The sequence below is a fragment of the Eublepharis macularius genome, chromosome 1 (assembly GCF_028583425.1).
Source record: "Eublepharis macularius isolate TG4126 chromosome 1, MPM_Emac_v1.0, whole genome shotgun sequence".
Classification (NCBI taxonomy): domain Eukaryota; kingdom Metazoa; phylum Chordata; class Lepidosauria; order Squamata; family Eublepharidae; genus Eublepharis; species Eublepharis macularius.
In genome coordinates, this window is record NC_072790.1 from 98511706 (window position 1) to 98539364 (window position 27659).

At 45.0% G+C, this 27659-nt stretch overlaps 1 protein-coding gene across 1 annotated transcript; it reads right to left on the reverse strand.

Moving 5' to 3' along the window:
• PPIL6 (peptidylprolyl isomerase like 6) lies at positions 1-26809 on the reverse strand. The gene is made up of 9 exons (XM_054981724.1): positions 26672-26809; positions 16498-16593; positions 14433-14621; positions 13472-13534; positions 8231-8378; positions 6697-6753; positions 2688-2823; positions 2169-2288; positions 1-234 (listed from the first exon to the last, which is right to left on the reverse strand). The coding sequence occupies exons 1-8, from the start codon at positions 26771-26773 to the stop codon at positions 2177-2179; spliced, it is 903 nt and encodes a 300-aa protein (XP_054837699.1). The 5' UTR covers positions 26774-26809; the 3' UTR covers positions 1-234; positions 2169-2176.
• Between the last annotated feature and the right edge of the window lie 850 nt (positions 26810-27659).

The following is a 27659-nucleotide window of genomic DNA, read 5'->3' on the forward strand; positions in this document are numbered from 1 at the left end:
TAATTTTACCATAACAATTTTTAATGGAAAGCAGGTTAAGAATTCTGAAATTTTGAATACAAGACTGGCAGATTGGGAGGAAGTACTTCTACTCTTAAACAGAGTCATGTTCTTCTAAGCCCATTCACTTCACGGTCGGTCTTTTTTTCTTTGAGTCATTTTCCAATTCAGATTGTGCTCTCCAAGTTGCTTTCCTCCCTCAAGGGAAAAGATATAAGTCTCTGTATCTTTTTCCTGGAACAGAAAAGCAGCAGGAATGATTCTGAGCAGAAAAAATGACCATACCACATTGACAGAACACATGCTTCGCATATGGAAGTTTCTAGATTAAATTCCAGCTAAAAGATCTCAGCAGCAGAGTAGAAAAGCCTTGCCTGAGACTCTGTAGACTTCTGCCATGCATAGCAAACAATAGTGGGCTAAACAGACCAATGAAGGCAGCTTTCATATGTTCATACAACTTGATTGGTGCATCAAGTATTTTACCAATCTGGAGTTATATGTCCAATTCAGATGCTGGCAGCCTCAACTCTTTGGAGAGAAGGTACCTGCATGGAAGTGATGGTAAACCTGATCCATTTGGGGCTTGAGTGAACCATACCTAGGAATGCTGGAGCAAAGGAGAGCACATAATTTCACTTTGGTCATCCCACAGGGGAAATTACTATTTACACAATCACAGACCATTCCTTCACTGTGTTGTGTTCCATGCTTACCCCTCAGTTGATGGAGCTGCGTGGCTTCTCAGTTACCTTGGCCTTGGTTTTTATCAAGCTAAGTCCTGCCTACTCAAATGCTTTGCCATTGATTCATTGTACTCTTCAGTGCACATCATTAACAACCTAATCTAAGATTCACTTAAGATAAAATCAATGGGAGTAAAACATAAGACCCAGAGCTGCATTTTAAGAGGACTATAAATCAGGCAACTTAGCCCTAAGTAAATATATGGTGGACGTATTCATTTGTCAAAGGATCAGAGATTCATCCTTCTAGGTTAATCTTCACTATAGATTCTTTCATACATCTACCTTGAACTTTGTGCAGAGTGCTTGTATCACAGATCAGATAAATTCAACCAACCATTCCTTTTTAAAGTTAAAATTATCTCTTTGTTCTCTTTACATTTCTTAACATTAATTTAAGCAAGGATCAAAATGCTTATTGCAGTGGAAAACAAGGGGAAAGTATTATGAACTAACATTGTAAGGACTGCGATGGAAGTGTCCATAATAGTCTGATCAGTGACACTAGAAGAAACCATGAGATTAAAGAGAGTGGAAAGATTTCCATCCTGTATACATTTCTGTTGAATTGTTGCAAATATTCCCTGTGTTATAACAGGTGTATATTAGTAGATCTGGTGGACATGAAGGACTCTTTGTAGATTTACGATGGTAGGAGTGGATAGAAAGGGAGGAGGAAAAGAATGATCCTCCACAGTTCCTTGAGGATGACCTACTTATTCTGTTCTATTTGCTACTTAAGAATCTTCAAAGATGAAGGCTCTAATTTTCATCATATTGAAGAAAGTCCTGTTGAACTCAATGGGACTTGCATCACAGGAAATGTGAATTGAATAGACTAGAAAGTAACACACTGGAAATTCTACAAATGCTCATAGTGAGTTGCATGTACAGACAGAATAATTTGAAAAGGTAGGTTTTTGGTCGGGATGGCAGGAGAAAGAGAACTCCTTTGTGATTTGTGATAATTCATCAGTGATTTATCTGTTGCTAGTTATCACATATTAACACAACCTTCTCAGTAACATGTATTAGGACTTTTTACTAATTTATTGTCTGAAAAAATCCCCTGCCTTTTTTGACCATCAGCTTTTGAGACTTGGGAGAATTTCACAAGCAATTGAAGATGCATCCCAAGAGGCTGCTCTTCAAAGCGTCCTGAAGATCAGAAAGGCCATGTATTTCTTTGGGTACACTTAAAGGAGCTCTCTGAAGTGTAGCCACATTGATGTAGTCTATTAGGTTCCCAAGCCCCTGTGCTATCAAATGCAACGAACATTTCTAAAATGAGAAAGGACTCCAAAAGGTTGAGATTTCTTTTCTGAAAATGAAACAAAATTATTTTTATATTAGCCAAACATTTGTCAATAACCATAAAACCTACAATCAGAAAACAATTTTGCTTGGAAACAAAAAACTAACCTCTATAATCAAGGATTAAAAATTCCACAGTCAATAATTTTACATTCCACAACTGGCCTCTCATTTAATGTTTTTGTTGCTTCCAGTTTCTGGAGAACATCAGAACCTTCAATCAATTGCCTAAAACGGGGGGAAAAACTCAATAAATATTAGGAAGTCTCATTACTTATGTTCAGTAACAATCTCTGTCATAATGCAGTTCAAGTTTAAATGCTTTATTCTGTCTTTAAAGCAATGCTATCTCCCACATTTAAATTATAATACACAACACTTAAGTTATTTAATTATACCCTGATTTTCTCCTCAAGAGGGACCCAAAGTAGCTTATACTTCGTTCTCCCGTCCTCCCAATTCATCCTCACAACAACTCTGTGTGGCAGGCTAGGCTGAGAAACAAAGTGGTTCAAGGTCACCCAGTGAGTTTCCATAACAGAGTGGGGATTTGAACTTGGGTTACTCAGATTCTCGACCAATATTCTAACCATGCTCGTATTTGTACTATAGAGCTCTTATACGTACCCAAAAGCTACATATTTTTCATTCAAATAGGGGGCTGGTTGTAGTGTGATATAAAACTGGGATCCATTGCTGTGGCATCCTTTGTTGACCATTCCAAGAACTCCTCTTTTGTCATGTAGAACTGCAAAATTTTCATCTAGGAAACAAATATTTATGTACAATGGCTGCCAGTTTTCTCCCTAACTGATTCATTTTTTCCTATGTACATCTCCCCCTTTCACAATCCTAGGCAATATATAATCTGTTCTACTATTCAATATTAATATCAGTGGTATGATCAGAGGTAGTTCCAATATTTGTCTACCATTCTTAGAGGCTGCAACTGCTCCCTATACATGACCCAGGGATCATGCTGCCAAAGTGGCATTGTTATATCTGTTGGGGGTCAGGGCAGATCACACAACTCCATCCATGCCCACCCCTCATGGTGGGATAGAAACAACTGGTGGCTGCCACTGGGAATAGGTCCTTTAAAGCATTGATAGTCTCACAGCTGAGTGGTGATGCTATGCAGGCTCTTTAAGTCACTGCCTAACTCACTGACAATCAGAGGCATTACGCTCTTTAAGAATCATCTGCCTGTTGACCAGTTATTTGGTTGCAGCATGTCAAAAGTGCTGGGCAGTGCCTCTGAAGCAAGCACCAGTTTCAGCACTGCCTTCATAAAATTGAGGGGGCGGGGAGCGGAAGGGACATGACTACAAATTAAATCAAAAAGGACCACGGTGTTGCGTAGTTAATTAGAAGAAATACCACCATGCCAAGACAGAAATACTAATTATATTCAGTAGTAATCTACCATACAATAATATTTGCAGATGTTATTCATACAAAGATACACAATTCTTTACAAGACTAGTTTGACACTCCAAAGGTAAATACACAAATTGCTAAAGTCTCTATTGTTTCTTTCTTCCAATTTCCTGAAGAGATCCTTCTGCTTTCAAGTGACAAAACATGCTACTGGTGTGAGCACATTTTCATAAACTTCTTTAAAGTGGCATACTATGCAAAAATGTCACATGGAACCTAAGCCTTTAATTATTAATTATTAAGTGTTGCTTGCCATTAACATCCATTTGCTATCCACAGAATAAATTCTTCTAAGATAAACTGTCTGCTTCCTTGAGGAAGTTTACAAAAAGATGCCCACACCAGGTGTATATATATTACTATAATATATATAGCAATGGATATATAATATAGTAGGTAAAGGTAAAGGTAGTCCCCTGTGCAAGCACTGAGTCATTACTGACCCAGGGGACGACGTCACATCACGACGTTTTCTTGGCAGACTTTTTACGAGGTGGTTTGCCATTGCCTTCCCCAGTCATCTACATTTTACCCCCTGGAACCTGGGTACTCATTTCACCAATCTCGGAAGGATGGAAGGCTGAGTCAACCTTGAGCCAGCTACCTGAACCCAGCTTCCACCGGGATCGAACTCAGGTCATGAACAGAGCTTGGGCTGCAGTATCGCAGCTTACCCTCTGTGCCACGGGGCTCTTATATAGTATAGTAATATAATAATATATAGTGTATAACATAGTAATGTATAGTAATGGAGAACTTTTCTATTTAGTGTCAATTACTGGATATACACATATCTAACAGGAGAACATATTCAGTTCAAGGGAGTTAATGCAGGATTATGAGAGTAAAGCGCAGGAAGAGGTTTTAAAATGAATAGGAAATGACATATGGACATGATGGCCAAGACACAGCTGTAAAATATAGAACTGATGTGAAAAGGGGGAGGGTGTGGTTAGAGAGGAAGACTCTCGGGTCATGCTTGGTGAGCTTTTTTCCTGTATTTTCTTGCCCTTTGCTATACCACAGAGTAGCAAGGCTACAGGACTTTCTGGGTACATATGGAAACTCCAGCAAAGATATCATTCTTGTTTATTTGTTGTGCAGTATTCTGACCTCTTTCCTTCATGGATATGCTTCTGTTTCAAGGATATTGCATTTCCTTAGCATTCAAACCACAAATCTGTGGTTTGTGGGACCATTTGGCAGAAAGACAGGGTATGTCTGAATAAATAAAGACAGCTGGGAAAATTACAGTCTTTCCTTAGCTTATGTGGCCTTGGCCACATAAGAACACTGCCTGGAATATGGTTGCATCAGTTTAAGAAGCACTTTAAGAAGTGCCTGTGACATCATGGATAAAGAGTGACTCATAAGGCAATCCCAAACAGAGTTACACCCTTCCAAGTCTGTTGAAGTCAATACATTTAGAAGGGTGTAACTCTCCTTAGGACTGTACTGTCAATCCCTTCTCATGCTCATGTAAAGTTGTAACTCTAAGCCTATGTCTCAGTTTTGTCATTTGATCCTCCTGACCTGAAGCAATACGTCTTTAGGTTTAGATTTAAAAACTTCAGTTGGACTTGCTACAGAAAGGAAAGCTGAGTAAAGTCTTCTCTAGATTTTGCCTTGAGCTGCCTTACTTTCAGCTTCCATCAATGGTGCTATTATAGGTAATTTTAGATTCTGGAATTCCTGGTCATACCTTTAGAGGGTAATGTGTACTGCTTCACTTACTTCAAATGTGAAGCCCAGCATGAATATTCAACAAGCTTGTCTCATTCCAGCCTACCATCTCTACACATAAACACTGGTGGTATATTCTCTGAATACATACTCAGAAGAAAGTCTCAGTGTATTCGATAGGATTTATTTCAAAGTAAAGATACACACAAGATGAAAATCATCAAGAAATCTTATCTCAGCTTTCCCAGAGGAACGTATATGAGAGGTATATAAAGGCAGGAAGGAATTCTCTCCCTGCCCACAGGTGTGGCCCATGACAGAAGCTAACCTCTCCTCTACTGCCATGGAAGTAGTCTCATGTCCCCCCAACCCCTCCTACTTGGCTCCACTCTACTCTTTACTCTGCTGCAGCTCACTTGTACTCCTCAGAAGAGTCTAATGAAAAAAGATTTTGTTTTGGCCTAGTTGCCTTGCTACTCCTCCAATCAGCCTGGGTAATCAGGCTTCTCAGGCAGCAGGCAGGCATGGGGGGTACAGCTGGGGGGAGACCAACAGCTGGTGGAAAACAACAGGGTAGTTGCTGCCCTCTGTTAGCCATGGCCTGCATTGAAGGAAAATTTCCTCCTGGGTACTATTTCACTGTGTTTTGAACTCTGCATTGTGAATCCTCTCAACTCACATGCTCAGTTCGCTAATCTGATTATGTGTATTATTAGACCTTTGTGTTGGGGAATGGTAGATCTCAAACTGGGTGTTAGGGCTTGAAGTATGAGTTGACAAGCTTATCTAATTGTTTCCAAATGGCTCTAGTTAAAGCCTACGAGGAAGCAGATTTTGGTCAGTGTTAGAGACTGGCGCAGAAGTATAAAACAATCCAAGATTCTTGTGTAGCTGAACCGTTGCTCAAACAGAAATGCGAGCAAGAACTCAAAACTAGAGTGATGATATATATGGAGAAGTTGCTCAGGAGGGGGTGGTAAAATAGAAGCTTTGCATTTATTAAGGAGCAATTGCAGCCATAGTGTGAGAAGGAAGGTAGCTAGCTTGGACCAGCTTTGTGCTTTCATAAAATATACCATCAACAAGGGCAAGCAGGTAACTTTGCAGAAGCCAAGGAGATGTGAAACAGCCCAGCTGGAGATAGTTTCCTGTTGGTTGGGGACAAAGTCCACAAGAAAATATTCTGCCTAACCAAATGCAGACTACATGTCAAAACATTGTGCATGTGGAAAAGAAAGCAAAGAATAGCAATGCTACTGAACATTCTGGCTTGACATTACCTTTGCATTACAAACCTAATTAAGCAAGGGCCATTTTAAGCCTCAGGTCACTCTGTAACAGCTGAGTTTCTAGAAGGTCGCAAACATCTCCCCCATAGTTAGACTCCAAAATGTGTATGACTTCGTGTTGTTGAATCTACTGTAATTTCTATTACTCCAGTACATTTTGTATTCAGGTAGTGTCTTCATCCGTATTAATAATACCTTCTAACTTGCTGTTATCTCTCTCTTACCTTCAAAGATAGGTCCATAAATAGACTCACCACCATCCCCTTTCCCTTCTTTTATGTCTGTGTATTAATGGAAAAAGGTAAAGTTATAAATCTCTCTCTTATATTGGAAAAAGAAGACAAATTTAAAATGACCCCCTCTGATATTCACTAGCAAGAGTAACAATTAGGCTTCATAGGTGTATCAATAAGTGTTTTTAGCAGAAATTTGTGCATTTGATGTCTTATGTTCAATAAATAGCCAAAAATTATTTTAGGATTGATAGTGTCTGACTAAAATGTTTTATGCAATAACATCTGCATAAAATCCTCAATATGATTTGTGTATGTTAATATTTCTGGATTTTAAAAAATTTCTCCTAATATATTCTTGTCATTTGGCAGGGCAAGGAATAACACCGTGAGCATTCAATGTCTGATCTATAACTTCTGCATTTATCCAGAGCTCCTGTGTGCACAGGCTCCAATCACTTTAATGGAAAGACAAGATGTGTATGCAAAGGAATGGGTGTGAAAATCAGTGGCCACAAAGTATGGCTTTAATGTGTGAAATTTTAAATGATCTGGGACCCATGTAATTGTCAGAGGCCCTATCTTGGGGTGCTTCCACCTTCAGAAGAAAGTGCTATCAGGGACATGGTGTCTGAGGTCCCTCCAGGTACCAGATGGTTCAGGGTTGTAGTCTGTCCCTGCAGACAAGAGAGGATGTGAGCCAGTACAGCAAGGTCGTAATTTGATTGGTAGGTCCTACACAAAATCATAGGGCCATCACTAGAGCAGGTCCAAGGCAAATTCAGAAGTTAAAGTCCAGGAACAATTTGAAGTCACAGGAGCGAGGCAGAAGCAGGGTCAGTAGCGGCAGGGTCAAGAGTTGTTTAACTTGTTAGTTCCACAGCTGCTTCTCCTCTCTGTATGGCCAAGATGCTTGTTTTGCAGCTGAGCCCATGTGTCTGGCCTGTGTGTGCTTCTCCTTCCCAATTAGATCCAGGTGTCTCTGGGATGCTAGATGCGCACTCCGTCGTCTTTCTAGCATCTCATTGCTGGACCCTCCTCTACCTGCACTCCAGCAGCTCTGGAGACGGAAGAGGCAAGGTGGGTAGAGAAATGCTGTTTACACTGAAACATGGGCTTGAACAGCTGGAGCCTTCCCTCGGACAGTAGTTCCTTATCAGGCAGGGTGGTAGCAGCTTCTGCTGGCGGGCTGTCTGTGGGCTGAGTCCTGGTTCAGCTGCCCCATCCCCTTCTGCTAAGCTGACTGGGTCTGGGTGATCCACAACACATGGTCTTTTTAGTTCTGATGTCTCATTTCCTGAACTCCTGCTCCATGTCTGTTCAAGTGGTACCAGTTATCATCACTGTTGGGTTTTCAGTTAGTCTGTAAACTACCTTAAAACTGGTTGGAAGATGTGATGTATACATAAATAAACAAATAACAATATTATCATCACAACATTTGATTTTTTTCTGATGGGAGAACTCATATATATGCTGAGCCATTAAATCTACCTTTGTTTTCTGAATAGGTTTTAAAACCTACCTCCTCCTTGTATCCATCCATTTTTTACAAGTCGATGAAAGATAGAACCACTGTAAGTGAGTGCCAGCCCAGATTTAGATGTTCCTTTCTCCCCTTTACACAAACATCTGAAATTCTGGCATGTCTTGGGACATATATCAGAATAGAGCTGCAAAACAAAGAGAGAAAAACTACCAGTTTCCAAAAACTAAGTCCCAGAGACAGCCCCTTTGCCATGTCAATAAAGATGATCATTACATGAACCCAACAGAGTCCATACTCCCCTGTACACATTGCTTAAGCTTTTAGCATCTTAAGCACATAACATGCTTTTAAATCAAGCTTGCAGCCTTTGTGATGACTAGACATGGGCGTGAACCAAATAAATTTAACGAACCAGCGGTTCGCGGTTCGGTGCCGACGACGATCCCATGGCACTTGCAGAGCCCATATTCCAGGGGAGTCTTTTGCACACTCTCCTACAGCCATCACCCAAGTTTGGACAAGATTGCAAAAGGGATCTTGGAGTTATTCCATCTCCAATCCAAGGCCCCCAGGAAACTCCCACTTGACACAATTAGAGCCAATGGTTGACGTTGGCCCAGTGTACAGAAAAGGGTGCTGACGGCAGCCGCCAGGCCTGGCGGGCACGGGGAGGCGGCGGCGAGCTGCCTCCCCTCAGGGGGCAGGGAGTCTGGCTGCTCGCCGGCGGCACCCCCCATGTGCCCACCCACTAGGCCAAAGAGGAGCACGCTAATATTCCTGGCGTGGGTGGGAGAGGACATGACATTCGGACAGGGGCCTGATCCCGCAGCAACTGTGGGTCCTCACCTTGGGGTCCCACTGAGGAACAGTGCGGCGGCGGCACCAACAGCACACACCTTCCTGCCTTGCCGGAAAGAATGGGAGGGAGAAGACCTGTCATGTGGGGGGTAACTGGGAAGATCCCCCCACAACCTCCAAGCCAAAGAGGAGCGCGCTGGTATTCCCAGAGTGGGTGGGAGAGGACATGTCATCATGAGGAGGGGTGGGGGAAGACCCCCTAGCAGCCGCGGCGGGTCCTCACCCGAGGGTCCCACTGAGGAGTAATATGGTGGCAGCCGACAGTACCCACCTTCCTGCCTTGACGGAAAGGATGGGAGTTGCAGGACACATTCCCACCCAGCTGAAAGGGGTCCCGTCAGTCCCGTTGACAGGGGAGCCGCCATGTTGTCAACCGACTGTATCCCTATACAATACAATAGGCTGTGCGATCGCAACCGAGCTGTGTAACCAAGGAGGGAGCAGTAACAGGATAGTCCCTCGTGAAGCAGGAGCTGACCTGATCTGCAGTCCTGCCTTTGCAGAAAGTAGGGAATGGGTAGGACAGGAGACATTGTTTAGACGGGTCAGAGTGGTTCCTGAGAGGGGGAGACAGAAACATGACAGCAGCAGCAGCAACTGACATCAGCCACCTTCCTGCCTTTGCGGGAAGAACATAAGTCGAGCGACCCATTCCCCCCTGCTCAGAGGGCTCAGCGTTTGCGATGGATGGGGGCACCGTGCAGCTAAACTATATGTGAAACAGTTCCTGAGCTTCTGCGTAAGTGCTCGAAGGAGGCTGCCATCAGCATCACCCACCTTCCTGCCTTGCCGGAAAGAATGGGAGGGAGAGGACATGTCATGTGGGGGGTAAGTGGGAAGATCCCCCCACAACCTCCAAGCCAAAGAGGAGCGCGCTGGTATTCCCGGCGTGGGAGGGAGAGGACGTGTCATTCAGATCCTCCCACTCACGGATGACGGGGTGAGGGGTGGACTGCAGGAGGGAACCCAACCGAGAGTTTGGGATGGGGATGGGAGGGATCTTTCATAACACACATACCATTCCTCCAGGGATCCATCGCCCACCCACCCCTCCTCAAAATGTTGAGATTCTCTCCCCCCTGCGCAAAGACCTCTTGGGCCTCCTCCACAGCCCACATAGGTGAATTGGGATGTGTGGGAGGACTCTCTGCGGCTCCCAAGCCACACCCAATACTGCTTTCCACAACTGAACCAGGAGGACTGCCATCGCACTTCACCTCACAACCACCCTTGGCAGCCAACACAAGAGGAAGACTCATTGTGCCACCAAACTAGAATTAAGGAGGACAGGAAAAGAGATGACTCTGTGTGCCCTCTGCTGCGGTGCCCACTGAGCTTGGCCCCAGGGCCTGGCAGCAGCCCTGGCACCAGAGGGAGGAAGGGACTAGAGCCCTAGCCCACCACTCCCACTCATCTGAACAGATCAGGCACTAATAACACTGTTTGAGCCCTCAGCTGAGGTGCCCACTGAGCTTGGCCCCAGGGCCTGGCAGCAGCACTGGAACCAGAGGCTGGAGCTACAGCCATAGCCCAGCACATCAAGATGCCTGGGCAGAACAGGCACAGAGACTAAGAATAATAATAAGAATCATAATTAAAATGATTAGGATTGTGATAATAATACGAATCATTTGGTGAGCCCTCAGCCCAGGTGCCCACCGAGCTTGGCCCCAGGGCCTGGCAGCAGCCCTGGCACCAGAGGGAGGGAGGGACTAGAGCCCTAGCCCACCATTCCCACAGACCTGACCCCATCAGCTCTGATCAATAAGAATCAATGTGAGCCCTCAGCTGCAGTGCCCACTGAGCTTGGCCCCAGGGCCTGGCAGCAGCCCTGGCACCAGAGGGAGGGAGGGACTAGAGCCCTAGCCCACCATTCCCACAGACCTGACCCAATCAGGCACTGATTAATAATGATTGTGAGCCCTCAGCCGAGGTGCCCACTGAGCTTGGCCCCAGGGCCTGGCAGCAGCACTGGAACTAGAGGGAGGGAGGGACTAGAGCTCTAGCCCACCACTCCCACAGACCTGACCCAATCAGGCACTGATTAATAATAATCGTGAGCCCTCAGCCGAGGTGCCCACTGAGCTTGGCCCCAGGGCCTGGCAGCAGCCCTGGCACCAGAGGGAAGGAGGAACTAGAGCCCTAGCCCACCACTCCCACAGACCTGACCCGATCAGGCACTGAACAATAATCAATGTGAGCCCTCAGCCGAGGTGCCCACTGAGCTTGGCCCCAGAGCCAGGCAGCAGCCTTGGCACCAGAGGAGATAGATCCCTATCCCCCAAATCCAAACTGAATTAGTCTCTCTCCCCAAAGGCTAGTGAGTGGCAAGCAAGAGCTCTGTCCCACTCCACTGCTCGCTGAAAGTGAAACCCAGCCTGGGAGCCCACGGCTATTTATAAGCACAGGTCCCATTGAGCAATGTAGGAGGTCTGTGTGTGGCCGTCAGAGCTGCCTATCAGGGTTTGCAGGGATGAGATTGGAGAGCCCGTGGCTACAGGACACCCCCTTCCCCCTCCCTCCCCTGGGTGTCTTCTCCCAACTTGTAACCGCTTTGCAGCTCTGTGGTTGGAAGGAAGACCTGCCGATCAAGGTAAGCTGGGCTTCCATTCGGGTTTCCAGGGCGACAGAAGGAGCACAGACAGAGTTCAGGCATTCCCCCGGCTCTGTTGCCAGGGGAATTGATTGCTGGCGCCTGAGTGTCTGGCTTCCCGAACCGTGGCCGAATGCACTGAAACAGGCTTTTACTGACCGCAGGTTCATTGGACGTGGCCGATAACGAACCGCCGGATCGCAATTGCGTGATTGCCATTTTTGTGGGTTTTTGAAGTTCGTAATGCGGTTTGTGCCCATCTCTAGTGATGACACAGAAAAAATGTAATTATATGGAGCAGGAACCTGCCAAAACCTCCAAAAACTGGAAGTGCTTTGGATAGGTCTTCCAATGGTAACAAAACCTCTCTCAGTTTACCTCCTACATAATCCAGTTTTCTGCTTCAATCCAGCAATAGAATTATTTCCAACTATCATTACCTAGGACCAATCAGTGGAAGGAGAATGCTTTCCCCAGAGCCTTCTTAGTACTAGAATTTCCTGCATAGGCAGATTCATATGCCATCCACCATATTGGATTTTAAGACTAGTTAAGACTTTTTTTCCCCTTTCAGATCTTCCTTGAGTTAGATTTTAAGATGAAGGACTTGATGTTTTAATTCTTGCTGAATTTATTTTTTATATATTCTTGTATTTATTATATTTTGATATTATGTAGTGTTTTATTGTATGTGTTATTTATATTTTATATCTAATATCACTGTGAACCATGCTTAAGTCTGGCTCTTAGCAACTGTTCAGCTCACTCAAGAGGAAGGAAGTCTCCCATTTAACCTCCTAAATGGTAATGCCAGGGATTGTTGGGAGGCCTACCTGGGCAAAAAGGCACAAGGAATAGAGCTGTTGTAAGGAGAGGATTCCAGTAAGATCATCCTCCTTATGCCAGTAGAAAAGCTGGTAGGGAGTGGTTTTGAAAAGTGATACATAAATCACACAGTACAGTTTGTGCCTACTAGAAGCTTCTATAACTGCAGCACGCTCTCGCTCTCCCTCTTCTTATACACAAATACATTTTGGTTGCTACTTGCTGTTATCAAGCATTAAATCTATAGCTATTTCTTCCTCCTCAGCTGCTATTCAGTAGTGTTAGATTGCAACACAAGCATTTAGTGATGTTCAGGGCTTTTTTTGTGGTGGAACTCAGCAATACTGAGAATTGACATCTTTGGGTGGTGGCAGGGGGAGATCTCCCAAGTCCTCCTGAGGGGGGAATTGGTGTAAACTGGGGCAACCATATTGTTTAAAAAATAAAACAAAAGTTCAGGTGATGCTGCTGCAACCTGCCCTTCCTATGCCCTATACCTCCCATACTTCTTTGTCTTGCATCATTTCAGTCTTTCAGGGTCAAACATTCTACCTCCTTTCTGAAGGCCAGAAGTATACTCTGATACCAGCTTCACTTAGAATTTTTTTTCGTATTCAAATATGCTGGATTTGCCCAGGATGCAGGCAAGAGGCATTTCTTCTCAATACCTATTTTTATTTTTAATCCTGTCTAATGAACTCAAAAGCCTGTACACGGTTTTGTCTTATTTCCATAGTTCCTAATAAAAGGTATTATATGGCTTTTGTTTCCAGATTTTGCTTTGGGCCAGTGTGGCTTTCTGAAACCACATATCCCACACCATCTAATCACATACTCAGAATGAAAAAGTTGAAACATTAAATGTGCAGTTTTAAATTACGTTTAAGACATAGACATATTTGTTTAACTGGAATTATTTACATTTTCTTAATGGAAAACCCAAGTCTGTTAAAATGCTGTTGGTCCCAGTGCAAAGATTTGATTTCCCCCCTCAAACTTACCTCAAAAAGCAATTGTCCGATAGGCACCTCCTGAATAGCTACATTCAAGTACACGAACACATGCTGCCAAGATAAAGAAAGCAAACCCAGATTTCAAAGTTTAATATGCTGAGTATTCAGTTAAAGAATTTTCCTTTCTGATTAGTCACACTTCTAAAGGTAAAAGGTTGAATTCTAGTAAACAAGAAACCAGTGAATTTGTTCTATGTTTCTCTGAAGCTGTAGCTTTTCAGTTTTCTATTTTCAGCAAATCCTTTACTTGTCAACTAGTTTGTCAAAAAGGATAGTGGTATTCAATTTATTTTATTTCCCTGCTCTTCTTCCAAGGAGCCCTGAGTGGCATGCATGGCTCCCCCTCCCGTTTTGTCCTGTCCTGTAACAGCCTTGCAACCTAATGATATAGGTTAGATTAAAAGAGAATAATTAGCCAAAGATCACCCAGTTTGCTTCATGGCTGAGTGTGGATTTGAACCTGGGTTTCCCTGGTGTGGTTCATGTGAATGGTGATCGTCTTGGATACTGGCCTTACTATCATCCCATGAGATCTGATGATGATGATGATGATGATGATGATGATGATGATAATTTACTACATTTATAGTCTGCCTTTCTCACTGAGACTCAAAATGGAATACACAGTGTAAATTGGTAATAGGCCATATGAAGAGACGTAATAAACACAGTGCAGGTTGATATACAATCAATAACAGGAGACAGCAGCAAGAAATGAAGAGAATCTGTTCACAGGATAGGAGGCACAGAGGTCATGGCACATTCCCAATTCTCCAAACTTTGGTTTGGATCATCATTTGAACTGAGCAAGCAAGCAAGCAAGCAAGCAAAGGCATCTGCTAATCTGTACCCAAAAGTGGTGATTTTGCACTAAGCATAATAATATTTTTCTGTCAAGCTCCAGTTATTCACAACAAAGTCAGTTTTCTGTTGAAATCTATGACCTTACTTTTTTGTCTCTCATGTATTTTGTAAAGAAATCCTCAGTAATGGCTTGGTAAAGGGCTGTAGGTTTAAAATCTTTATAATCCCAAACATCATAAGCCCACTTTAGCAGCATTTTTTCATCTCCAACAAGCTGGCCATCAACAAAACACATCACATTGGAGGGATATTCCCATACTTCTCCTCTTAACTCCTGTGTTTAGAAGGTGAAATAGCAGGATTTCAGGATTAGTCATGCATTTTGCATTTTAAAAACCCAGTGAATTAGACATGCAGATTTGACAATGATGAGTGAGCAAATTACCAACATACAAAATAATGGACCACAAAATATCAAGTGAGTTTTCTTTGTGAGGGGCAGACACATGAACCTCTGTGTGTATTTTGACTAGTCACAAGACAGAGCATGCACCTATGTTTCAGGAACAGCTGTTGCTCCTGATTCTGACCTGTCATACTAGGACAGGAAACACCATGTTATTCAAGCACAACTCATAATTTTATCATAATTGTCCGGAGTCTGGGGCCCAGTCCCCGGACTTGCCAGAAGAAGAGGATGGGAGGCAGCTGGGGGACAGCTACCCAGACACACCAGCTACCCAGGACCAGACCAGGCTGACAACAGAAGGAGAGATGCCCCAGTCTCAGCAGGGCAGAGCAGCATCCAAGCCCCAGAGAGTCAGGCAGGGCAGGTGGAAGCCAGCTAGCCTCACCCTCCGGTGGAAGGCCCAAGGGACAGGCCAGGAGAGTGAGGACCACCAGGGAAGGAACAGCCCCAAGGGAGAAGGCTCAGAAAGCAAGGGCAGTTAGCTAGCAAGCCAGCTAGCAACCTTACGGGCAGGGGAGGAAAAGCAGCAGCAAAGACAGCTCAGGACCATGCCCCAGCCTCCAGGCAAGCTAGAGGGGATTAGCCAGGACCAGGAAAAGCTGGGAGCAAAGCCATCCCAGGTGTGGTGACCTGAGGCACTCAGCAGGGAAAGCTTGGCAGCCAGTCAGGAAAGCACAGCTGTGGCTGATCAGGGCAGCCAGCAGAGAAAACCCAGATGTGGCTGCCCAAGACATTGAAGGCTGTAGCTATAGTGCAGGAGGGGTGTGGCTGGCAGGTGGAGCTGGGAATAGGAGAAAGGATATAAGGAGAATCCACCCACAGGGCTTGGTGGGTTGTGTAGGAGGATGGTGGAGTTGAGGGGAGAGAGAGTGTGTGCATGCAAGAGAAGCTGAGAGGAGGAAGAGGGCGGAAGATGAAGGAAAGGAAGGGACAGGAGTCTGGGGGCTGCAGAAGGCGAGGAGAAAGGGAAGGCAGCCAGGACTCAGGCCTGCGAGGGGAATGAGAGGGAGCAAGGGTGATGTAGACTGCCCCCTTCCGTCCACAGAGTGGGAATCTGCATATTCCCTGTATCAAGGTCAGGTGGGCCGGCACATCACAGGGTGATGCCCAAGACAGAATTTGACAACAATAACTGAACAATCTGGTGAGATACTTTGAAGAAAAATGTCCCCTTTAGGCTTGCTCATTGTTGGAGCCCCAACTGGCAAGCAGAACCCCTTCTGCTGTTTTGAGAATGACTCTACTTAGTCTGCAGGTGAAGGGCTGTGCGGTTCAAAATTTTTCTAGTAACCTGCTTTAATAATTTCCTGTAAGCAGAAAACTAGCACTGAAATAGGATGTTCTCCCTGATTTGCTGCTTTTAATTGTCACAGTGTCTGCACATGAGGGAGCATTAAGCATGTGGCCCTCCTTCACTGCAGCACAGAATGGGAAAGCCTATTCCGCCACCTCAGAATGTTACCACTTCATGTAGATAAAGCCTGAAAAACAAAGGCATACCCTTAAGTACAGGTTCAAAATTACACACAAGCGAGAGTTCTTCAGACATTTAAAATTACTTGTGTACTTCAGCATTTCTCCATGTTTTGTATGCTGCAAATACAAGCCTTATTTCCTGAAAGATGTGATAAGTGGAGTCTAAAGAACAGTGAATTATTCAATTACAGAATGAGTGGTAAGAAGACCAAAATCTCACTACTCTGAGACAATTCATTCTTTTTTGGGCTGAAGTAAAACACACCTTTTTTTTCTCTTGTAGATATTCAGCCCATGCAAATTCCAGCAAAGGAAGCAATTTAGGCTCTGCTATCTTGGTTGGAAAATTCTTCCTCAGAGCCTAGATAGTCAAGATAAAAAGAACAAGTTCAATGATGCTTTATAATGATGCTCTCTAACACATACCGTTGATGCTGATAGAAGTGGTCCAATTAGAATTATGTTTCTGTCTCACTTCTTTGAGGGCTGAATCATATAACCATGTTTCCCTGGTTTGTGGTGAAGTAGTTGCGAGTCTGCTTCATGACTTCACCCCTTATTTTCTACTATGATTTATTGTGCAAGAACAAAATGGCTGAAAGCAAATTGACAGCGGGAAGATTGCAATTTGCCACTTTATTTGGGGGGTGGGGTGAGGGTGGGAGTGGATTGCTAATTTTTTTATTGGTTAGGGGTGCAGTTATATTTAGATAAGTAATCTTTCTGCTGTCCTTTTTACTCTTTTTAATGTTGTTACTAAAAATGTCTTGAGCTTTTGAAAAGACAGGCTCTATATTGGGCATATTTTCCTCCCTCAAATAAAAGAAATAAATAATCCCATTAGTTTTAACTGAACTGGCCTTCTTAATCCTTCACCTTTCAATTCCCTCAGTTTACATCTATATAAAGATATATTACACCAACTCAGACTATTGGCCCATTTGACTCAATACTGTCCATTCTAGCTGGAAACAGCTTTCCAGGGCTGCCAACACAGGAAGGTATTTCCTAATGCCTGTTAACTGGGAAAACTGGAGAGTAGCAAATGTTAAACCTATTTTTTAAAAAGGGGGGTCCAGAGGGAACCGTGAAATTACAGGCCAGTTAGGCTAATATCTGTGACAGACAAATTAGTAGAAACTGTAATCTAAGATAGAATTAGTAGGCACATAGAGGAACAAACACTGCTGAGGGGAAAATCAGCAGGGCTTCTGCAAAGGGAAGTCCTGCCTCACAAACCTTTTGAAGTTCTTTGAGAAAGTGAAAAAGGATACAGATAATGGCGATTAGGTAGGGATTATTTACTTGGACTTTCTTTTTTTTTTGAATTTTTTTTTTATTTTTAATATCTAAAACAAAAACCTACAAAAAAAACTACAAAAGTACTAGGAAAGGGGAAAAGGGAAAGAAAAAAGAAAAGGGGAAGGAGGGCTGGAAAAGGGGGGGGAGGTTACATACAAACAATAAACACTACACTACAATGTTTTCCCTTCATACTGCCATAGTTAAAAATTTAAACCTTCATAAAGTAATGATGGAGTGGTTGACCTTGCAAAATACAAAATACAACCCATATTAAATTTTCTTCTTCCCCCCCCTGGGCCTCGGACGCAGTTCTCTCTGAGCAGCTACAGCCACTGTGCTCACTGCCTCCCCCCTCCCTTCAGGCTTCGAGTCTTCTTCATTTTGCATGGTATCTTGCCCGAATTCTTGATTTTTGTCCACAAAATCCCTTAGCTGATCCTCTGAGTTTATCTTGTAGGCTTGATCTTTATAATTAAACCAAATTCCTTCCGGAAATAGCCATTTATACTTTATCCCTCGTTCCCTCAGGAGAGCTGCGAGCTTTTTGTACTTAAATCTTCTTTTCCGAACTAGAAATGGAACGTCCTTCAGTATCTTGACTTTATTTCCCAGAAAGTCCAAGTCCGCATTATATGAGTTAAATAGGATAGTGTCTCGGACCTTCCTAGATGAAAACTCAATAAAAATCTCGCGAGGCAGCTGCCGCTTCATTGCATATTTTGAAGAAGCCCGACGGACTTCCAAAATGGCACTTTTTACCTCTTCCTTAGTTGTCCTCGCGGGTGACGCCAATAATTCCGAGCCAAGCTCCCTTAGATCCTCGTTTTCCTCCTCTTTAACATTCTGGAGACGCAAAACAGTCTGTGTTCGTTCCACTTGCAGCCCGATCAGCTGGTTTTCCACCAGCTTTAGCTCCTTGTTCGTTGCTCTCATGAGTGACGCATTTTCCCGAGCAGACTTCTCTGCCCCCCCCACTGCTTCCTTAATGGCTTTCACATCGCTCTCAATTAAGCCCACCCTTTGATCTGTTTCATTCAGCTTGTCAACAAAGGGTTTTATGGCTTCGATGACCGACCTTTTCACCAATTCCTCGAGCGACTCCACTTTTCCCTGCAGGGCAGCCGAAATTGACTTGCCCAAAGCGGGACTCTGCTTTTTCGCTGCCATTTTAGGGGGGGGGACCGCCAACCTTCTGAAACTCAGAGAGGGGGAAGAAATCCGAGTCTTCTTAACTTCAGATCCCACCACTCCTTCACATACGCTTGTAATAACAGAAGGGATTCGCTTACTTACAGGCTTCCGCCTAGTCCTGTTCTTTGCCGTTTTCCGTGGCCCGGCAGCACGCAAGGTGCCGCACACATCTGCCGGCCTCCATGGGGACAAACGGGCAATTTACCCCCTGCCTCGATTTGCCAGAGGGCTCTTCCCGCAGCGTCCCGGACCCTGACTCCGTCCCTGGGAGTCCTGGGGGCTAATCTTTGCAGATCAGCCGCCCGGTCAGGCTGCTCGGACGTTTCCTCTCGGACCTGCAAAGAGGAGCGTCCGACATGGCCGCAAAAACGAAACCGAATCCTATTTACTTGGACTTTCAAAGGGCCTTTGACAAGGTTCCTCAACAAAGACCCCTGGGTAAGTTTACCAGTCTTGAGATAAAAGGACATGGCCTGTTATGGATTAAAAGTGGTTAAATGATAGGAAGAGGGAATAAAAGGATGGTTCTCACAATGGAGAGAAGTAAACAGTGGGGTCCTGCAAGGATCAGTATTGGGACCAGAGCTATTTAATGTGATCATCATGTTACTTGGAATAGGGCTCCTTGCAAGTAAGTGGGGGGGGGATTAGCGGGCTGGCACTCCCAAAATACTAAAACTTGAGGGCATCCAATGAAGCTTATGGGCAGTAAATTAAGGATAGAAAAAAAGAAATACTTCTTTACATACCAAGAGATTAAGATGTGGAACTCATTGCCAGAGGATGTAGTGTTAGCCATAGGCACAGACAGCTTTAAAAGGGAATTGGACAGACTCATGGAGGTTAAGTCTATTAGTGCCTACAAGCCAGGATGACTAAAGGGTATCTCCACATTCAGAGGTAGTAAACCTCTGAATACCAGTGCCAGGAGGCAATATCAAGGGGAAGGCTTGGCCTCTAAGCCATTATTGGCCCTCGTAATAACTGGTTGGCGGCTGTGTGAGACAGGATGCTGGACTAGATAGATGGACCACTGGTCTGAGGCAGCAGGGCTCTTTTTATGTTTCTATGAGAATGGAAGATTTGTATTCCTTCTCGGTGGTTTGGAAGTGGGTTAGTCTTGACTGACGGGAAGAAGCTCCTCCTCTGTTCCAGGGTCAGTCGAATCAGATGATCCTCTAGGGGAGGGCTCTTCCCTGGCACACCAGTTCTTTCCCAAGCCCTCTAGACTCTGCTGCTTTTGCTCAGTCTTTCCGTACCAGCCACTCTGTCAACAAACTGAACACTAAAACAACATTTAACCATAACCCAACATTCTAAACTTTAACCTGGGTGGGTTAGACTGACCCCCTTCCAAACCACCGAGAAGGAAGCTTCACGGTAAGTGAATACAAATCTTCCATTCTCTGGTGGTTGGGAAGTGGGTCAGTCTTGACTGACGGGATATACGTCTAGCAGTACTTCTTTGGGCAGGCAAACTCATTCATAAAGTGTGCTGGAGCACCCTTCTTCTAAACGCTGCCTCAGCCGAAGCTATCTTGTCTACCTTGTAGTGTCTTGTAAAGGTATGTACTGACTTCTAAGTGGCTGCCCTACAAATCCTATCCAGAGATGGAAAAGTTCTATACACTGCCGATGTAGCTGCCCCTCTCAGAGAGTGGGCAGTGATTCCCTCTGGAGGTGTCAGCTGTCTAGCCTTATATGCTAGCGTAATGCAGTTCCTGATCCATCTACTCAGAGTGGACGTAGATACCTTTTGCCCTAGAGAGCTATTCCTAAAGGAGATGAACATGTTTTCCACCTTTCTAATATCCTTTGTCCTGTCTATGTAATATCTGAGTGCCCGTTTCACATCTAATGTGTGCCATTCCTTCTCCTTTTCATGCTTAGGGTTATTACAGAAGGATGGCAATACAATATCTTCCTCCCTGTGGAAAGCTGAGTTGACCTTGGGGATGAAGTCAGGCCTTAGTACTACCCTGTCATTATGGGAAATGCATAACTCTGTGTTTACAGACAAGGCTCTAATCTCGGATACCCTCCTCAATGAGGTAATTCCCACTAGGAATAAGGTTTTGATAGTTAACTCCTTGAGTGGACACGTAGCCATGGGTTCAAAAGGTCCCTTAGTGAGAGCTTTTAGCACAACATTCAGGTTCCAAGTTGGGAGCCTATGAACCTGAGGTGGGTTAATGAGCATGGTTCCCCTCAGGAATCGTTTGATATGTGGGTGACTCGTGAGGGACACCCCTCTTTTCGATCCTCTTATCGCAGAGATGGCTGCCGTCTGTCTCTTTTGGGTAGTCATGCTAAGTCCTTTATCCAATCCTTCCTGAAGGAATAAGAGTATCTCCTTCACAGATGCTGTTAATGGGTCAATGTCCTTCTGCCTACACCAAGTGTAAAAGGTTTGCCATGTTTTATTATAGCTTCTATTAGTAGATCTCTTCCTGGAGGCCAACATGGTAGTTATCACACTGTCCTTATATCCTAGTTCCGACAGTTGCTGGCGCTCAATCTCCAGGCTGTTAATTTCAAGGATGCTGGATCTGGATGAAACATCTTCCCCTGGGAGAGAAGATCCTTCCACTGTGGCAGACTCCATGGTTCCATTATAGAGAGGCGTTTCAATTCCTGGAACCACGGTCTCCTTGGCCAGAAAGGGACAATCACTATCGCCTCTGCTTGTTGTTGCACCACCCTTTGAAGTACTCTGTCCAGTATTTTCATGGGAGGAAAGGCATAGAGAAGAGCCTGGGGCCATTCTCCGTTTAGTGCGTCCGTTCCTAATGCCCCTTGTTCCTTTTGTCTGGCAAAGAATTTTGGTAGCTGTGCGTTCTCACTTGAAGCGAACAGGTCCACTTCCATGTTCCCGTATCTCATACACACCTGAGTGAAGATCTTTCGGTTCAATGTCCACTCCGCCTGGTCAACTCTGTTCCTGCTTAACCAGTCCGCCATTGTGTTCTATGCCCCCGCTACATGGATGGCCTTTATTGATTCCAGATTCTGCTCTGCCCAGAGCATGATCTCCTCTGCCTCCCTGTTCAGGTTTCTGTACCTGTTTCTTCCTTGCCTGTTCACATATGCTTTTGCTGTAGTGTTGTCTGTTTGTATAAGGATATGGTGTCCTCTCAGTACTTCCTGGAGTTTCCATAATCCCATCTTGATGGCCCTCAGTTCCAGACAGTTTATGCTGTTTTGTCTTTCTTGTACTGACCAAGCACCTTGAGCCATGTGGCCCCTTCCATGCACTCCCCATCCGGTCAGGCTTGCATCCGTAGTCAGCACCTTCCTTTCCGGTTCTCTGAGAGGAACTCCTTCTTTGAATCTGCTCGGTGTCAACCACCAATTCATTTCCTCCTTCAGCAATCCCGGTATCAGTATGCGTCTATGTTCCTTGTGCGCTATGATCCTATGAAAGGGCCATAAGAGTCTCTGTAGAGGTCTTGAATGAAATCCGGACCATGTTAACGTGTCTTGACAGGACACCATCATTCCCAGAAGCTTGGCTAGCAGCATGACTTCTGCCTTTGCCTTCTTCTGAATTACTTGCATCAGTGACAAAATCTTTTCTTGTCTCTTTCAAAATAAACATCCTGTCCTTGACAGTATCTATGGTCACTCCCAGATGTGTAATCTTTTGAACAGGAGATAGGTTGCTCTTGTCCCTGTTGACCACAAATCCTTGACTCTCCAGGCAAGTAATGGTTGTTTGAACAGCTTCCACCCCCATCAGTAGAGATGGGGTTTTTATTAGGATGTCGTCCAGATATGGGAATAGATAAATTCCCCGCAGTTTGAGGAAGGCTACCAAGGTCACTAGCACTTTCATGAATACTCTGGGGGAAGACTTGAGCCTGAAGGGAAGAGCCTTGTACTGGAAGTGTTCTCCATTGTACACAAAGCGAAGGTATCGTCTGTGTCTCCCCCTGATAGGGATATGCAAATAGGCCTCTGAGAGATCAATGGAGGCTAGAAAGTCCCCCTTCTGTATGGCTCCCGTAATTGACCTCAACGTCTCCATCTTGAATTTGGGTGATGCAATGAATTGATTCAACCAGCACAGATCCAGAATTGCTCTGATATCTCCGTTCTTCTTTGGCGCAATGAAGAGTACTGAGTACACACCCCTGTTCCAGTAAGGTGTTGGTACCGGTTCTATGGCCTTGACCGATAATAGGTGTTGAATTGCTCCCATTATTTGTAGGTGTTTTGATTCTAAAGGATTTTTCTGTATGTAGATTACATGATTTGGGGGTAGGGACTGGAATTCCAGAGAGTAGCCTCTGGATACTGTTTCCGATACCCGTTTGTCTGTAATCATCCTTTCCCACGGTGTTGAGAATTCCCGTAGTTGACCCCCAATTGGTACGGCTGCTGGTTGACCATAGTCATGCTTGCTGAGACTTTTTCTGTCCTTTGGCTTGCTGACTGGGTTTCCAAAAGAAGGATCTGTTATCACTTCTGGGTCTCGGTTGCCATCTGCTCTTATAAGATCTTGAGGCACTCTGTCAGATGGGGCGCTTGGAGTCACAAAAGGAGTGCCGGTCTTTTGTCTTCCCTTTTCTTAGATGGAAGGACCTTCTTCTTCTCTGTGTCCCCCACCAAATACTTGTCTAGGGCTTCTCCAAATAATTTGGTTCCCATCAGGGGTCATTTCGTAGAAAAAGAACTGCAGGAACTCATTAGCATAACTCATTAACATATGCCACACCCCTTGATCGGGCCAAAATGGCCAGGATTCAGCTGCTGCCAGATGGGGGAGTGTTCCCCCACCTGGCAGTGGCCCAATCAGGGCCGTTTTGCCCACAATCCAAGCCAAAACAGGCCCAAAATGGCCATTTGGGGCACTTTTTAGCCTGGATCAGGCCCCAAGGCTCGAATTGGGTTGGTGCCGGGCAGGGGAGGGGTCCCCCACCAGGCACTGACCCAATCCTGGCAGTTTTGGTCCTGACCATGGCCAAAAAGTGCCCCAAAGGGCCGGAAATGGCCATTTGGGTCCCGTTTGGGCACTGATCACGGCCGAAACAGCCTGGACCAGATCAGTGCTGGGCAGGGGAGGGTTCCCCCACCTGGCACTGACCAGATCCCGGCAGTTCTGGCCCCAATCCCGGCAGAAAATAGCCCAAATGGCTGAAAGTGGCCATTTTGAGGCTTTTGGACTAGGATCGGGGCCGAAAAGGACTGAATTTGGTCGGAGCCAAGTGGGGGAACCCTCCCCTGCCCAGCACTGACCCAGTACAGGCCCCTTTTGGCCCCAATGCGGGGCCAAAACTGGCCCCAAACAGCCAAAACTGGCCATTTTGAGCCCATTTTGGCCAGGACTGGGGCCGAAATGGCCAGGACCGTGTCCGTGCTGGGCGTAGGACCCTTCCCCCACTTGGCAACTTAACCTCCTTAGGCACCTCTCTGCCTGCTGCCACCAGATCTGATGCCCAATTAAATGCTGCCCTGGTGAATAGGGATCCGGTTGCCGAAGCTCTGAGTGAGGTGGCCGAGGCCTCAAAGTCCCTTCACGATGCCTGTTCAATTTTCTTGTCTGAGGGATCCTTGGGCATTCCTTCCGCATCCATGGGCAGTACTGACGTGGTGGCCGGGCTGGTTACTGGATTGTCCACCACTGGCAGCTTAAGTTTTCTTGTAGCCTCAAGGGCCAGGGAGTAAAACTTATTAAACACAGATTGGTACGTTTTAGGCTTGGCTGGGTTTTCCCGTTCTGCTTTTAAGACACTATGGAAAATTGCTGGTAGAGGTACTCCCGCGCTAGCAGAGCCCACCTTAGGGAGAACTTTCTCTAAACCTTGAGGGAAAGCTGGGTCTAATTCCTCCTTCCCCATGTTTGTCTGAGCAATTTCCAGGGTTCTCAGAACCTTGGGAAGTAGTTTGGAGAAAACCTCCTGGGGGAAGAGCCTGGTTTGTATAACGTCACCATTGTCTTCTTGTTCCTCAGAAAGTTCCCCTTCCTCACTGTCAGAGTGATGGCCTGAGGCCTCTGAGTCTGACTGGAGTTCCTCCGACAGACTAGAATCTCCTTCCAGATACTTCACCTGACCTCTACTTTTCTTGGCTTTAGGAGGAGGAGTGCTTGGGCCTGGCTCTCTTACTCGGCCCTGGGGTTGGTTCACCTTTCTGTGATGCCCCCTGATCCTTGATTGTGTCCATCACTTCTTTAAACCTTTTCTTGAGCTCTGTCTTTATCCAGGCCAGTAGGGTTTCTTTAGCCTCTGGCCCCCAAAAGTCTAATTGGCTGCCCTCCTGGCTTAGTCTACTGGGGCCTTGTGAAGATTGAGTGGAGGCAGGGGAGTTAGACAATTCTAGGCATTCAACCCTGCCTGAGGCCGTGCTAGGTCCTTCCATGCCTGTCTTGGACGCCATTCCCACCAAAAACACTTTCCCGCCTAAAGGGAAAGGGGTGGGGAGGGAAGAGGAGAGACAGAGAAAAAATGAAAATGAGCCTTATCAGCACTGAATGGGTTCCTGAAGGACAGGTTCCCCTGCCATGCTCCTGCTCAGAAGTAACTACCCTCCATTCCCAGTGCCCCAAAGGGTCACTTACCGGGCTTCCAAAGGGTTCAGGAACCCTCCCAACCGCTGCCGCTGTTGGCGTGCTTCATCGAGAATTGCCTGTTGTGCGGTGCAGTGCGGTGCTGTGCTTGCTAAACGCTCACTGCCTGCCTTGCCCGCTCTCCTTGTTGTGCTTGTGCTGCGCTATTCCCCAGTGTTCTGCTGCGAGGCGTGCACGATCGAATAGTCTCAGCGTCAGCCTCGCTTCCTCCACCCCGTCCTGCTGTGTAGTGCAGCCCTTGGCTTTTGGCGCTGAAATTACTGCGTGCCGCCACGGCTGCAGCTGAGGTTGGGCAGTCGCTCTCTTACTCATCCCGAAGGTTGTGGGGGGTGGATGGGAGGGTTGGGGTGTAGAGACAAGCCCTTCCTTTTCCCCAGGAGGCAGATGAGTTCTCTTCTTTTACCTACTTTCTTTTTTTTTTTTTACTAGGATCGGTACTCAGATGAGCACAGCGATTCGACTCCCTGCAAGAGCAGGGTCGGCAAAAAACTGGCATACCAGGGAAGAGCCCTCCCCTAGAGGATCATCTGATTTGACCGACCCTGAAACAGAGGAGGAGCTACTTCCCGTCAGTCAAGACTGACCCACTTCCCAACCACCGGAGAATATTTAATGAGATTATGAGATACTTAAACCCAACCTGTGCTTAATAGAACATTCCTATGTTTAGATATTCACATTTTATGAGTTTAACTATATTCTAAAATGCCAAGGGATGGTTCACATAGGGAGTGGCCTGATTTGCCTTGATGGGGAAGATGTGTGGAAGAACTTGAGTCCAAACTGTGACACATGTACTACAAAACTTTTCAGAGGTGATATCTAGAACATGGTGGCTGAAAAATCATGGTGACCTGAATTACTGCTAGGAAGCCATGGTTGAATAGATGGATGTGCCCATTTGACGTGGTAACTTGTCCCTTGAAATGTTTAAGAGATAATCAGAAATCAGGGGTGGTAGGATTTTTTTTTTTGGCCTTAGTTTTAACTAAATGACAACCTTTTCCCAGTCAGATACATGGGCATTCCCACTTTCAAAGACAGGCTGCTACATACTATACTTTCTGAATTAGATTAGATACTGTCATTTGACATATAGATTTGTTTCACAAGAGACTGGATGAAAGGTATTATAAAAAGGTACTTTATAATTATACATTGCGTATAATAAAGCAATGTTTTGCTCTTATATAAACCATGTTTTATCCTTTGCTCCAGCCACAATCATGGTCTGGAAGGGTATGCTTTGCATCTAACGTTAACATTTGTGATACAACGCCTCACTACATACACATAAACAGCTCACAAAAAGAGAACACTAGAAATTATGTTAGCACACTGTTACTGTAGAAGGAAAGGGGATCTGAGAGTTTACCTCTGCTGCACACACTGCCATATGATAGGAGGGCTCTGTGAGAAGCCCTGTAACCAGTATCTCTTGCAGGCCCAAAGGCTCCATGGTATCCTTAGCCCACATCGGTCACAGGATTCCTTCTCCTTGTCTGGCTGCTGCTTAGCTTGTTCCTTCCCCTGACTAGAGGAGGAATATAAACAGTTCCATTCACCATAGTAACTCCAATCAGATGCAACCATGATGTTCCACAGTGAGTTCTGATTGTTTTTGATTGGTGCTCTGCTTCTTTTGTATTTATACAATACCAGATGACACTAAAGTAACCACCTTGTGTGTTATTAGAAGTCTGAATTTGGGAGCTGATAGAAATATTCTATGTGTATTCTGGATTTCCACCTAATTTTTGATTGCAGGAGTGGCAAGATGGGCTGATTTTATCATTAAAAGTAATTGCTATGAGGACTGAAGTAATAGCATTTTGAAACTAAAAAATTCATCTTAAAATGAATTTTAATAATAAACTAGAGGTGATTATGTTTAGATCTGAAAAAATAATCTAAACTCTCAAGCACTCTTAAGCAACATAAGAAGTACTTTTAGAACAATACAGTTTTATCTACAGCCATATTCTATTTGCTACTGGATCTCCTACTGTATCTGCTGTACTAACACTGTTGCAAGTCACATTGAATAAAATGGTACTTACTTCTAAGTAAACCCACTTAGAAAAACTCCCTATATTCCTATATGATGGAAGGAAAGGGGATGGTGACTTTCCTTGCTGGGAAACTCTCTTAAATGAAGGGTTCCTTGAAAAGAACCTGGTAAATGCTGTCACCCCTCAGGAATCTCCTGAGAACATCTAGACTGGTTTGCTAAGAAGGTTTCCTTTTAGTGCAATACTAGACTAATATAGAAACAACAGGGTAGAAAACCTGGAGAATACCTTATAGAAAACCATGTACCATACATGCAGTCTGGCATGTAGGGAAAAGATTAGGAGAAATAT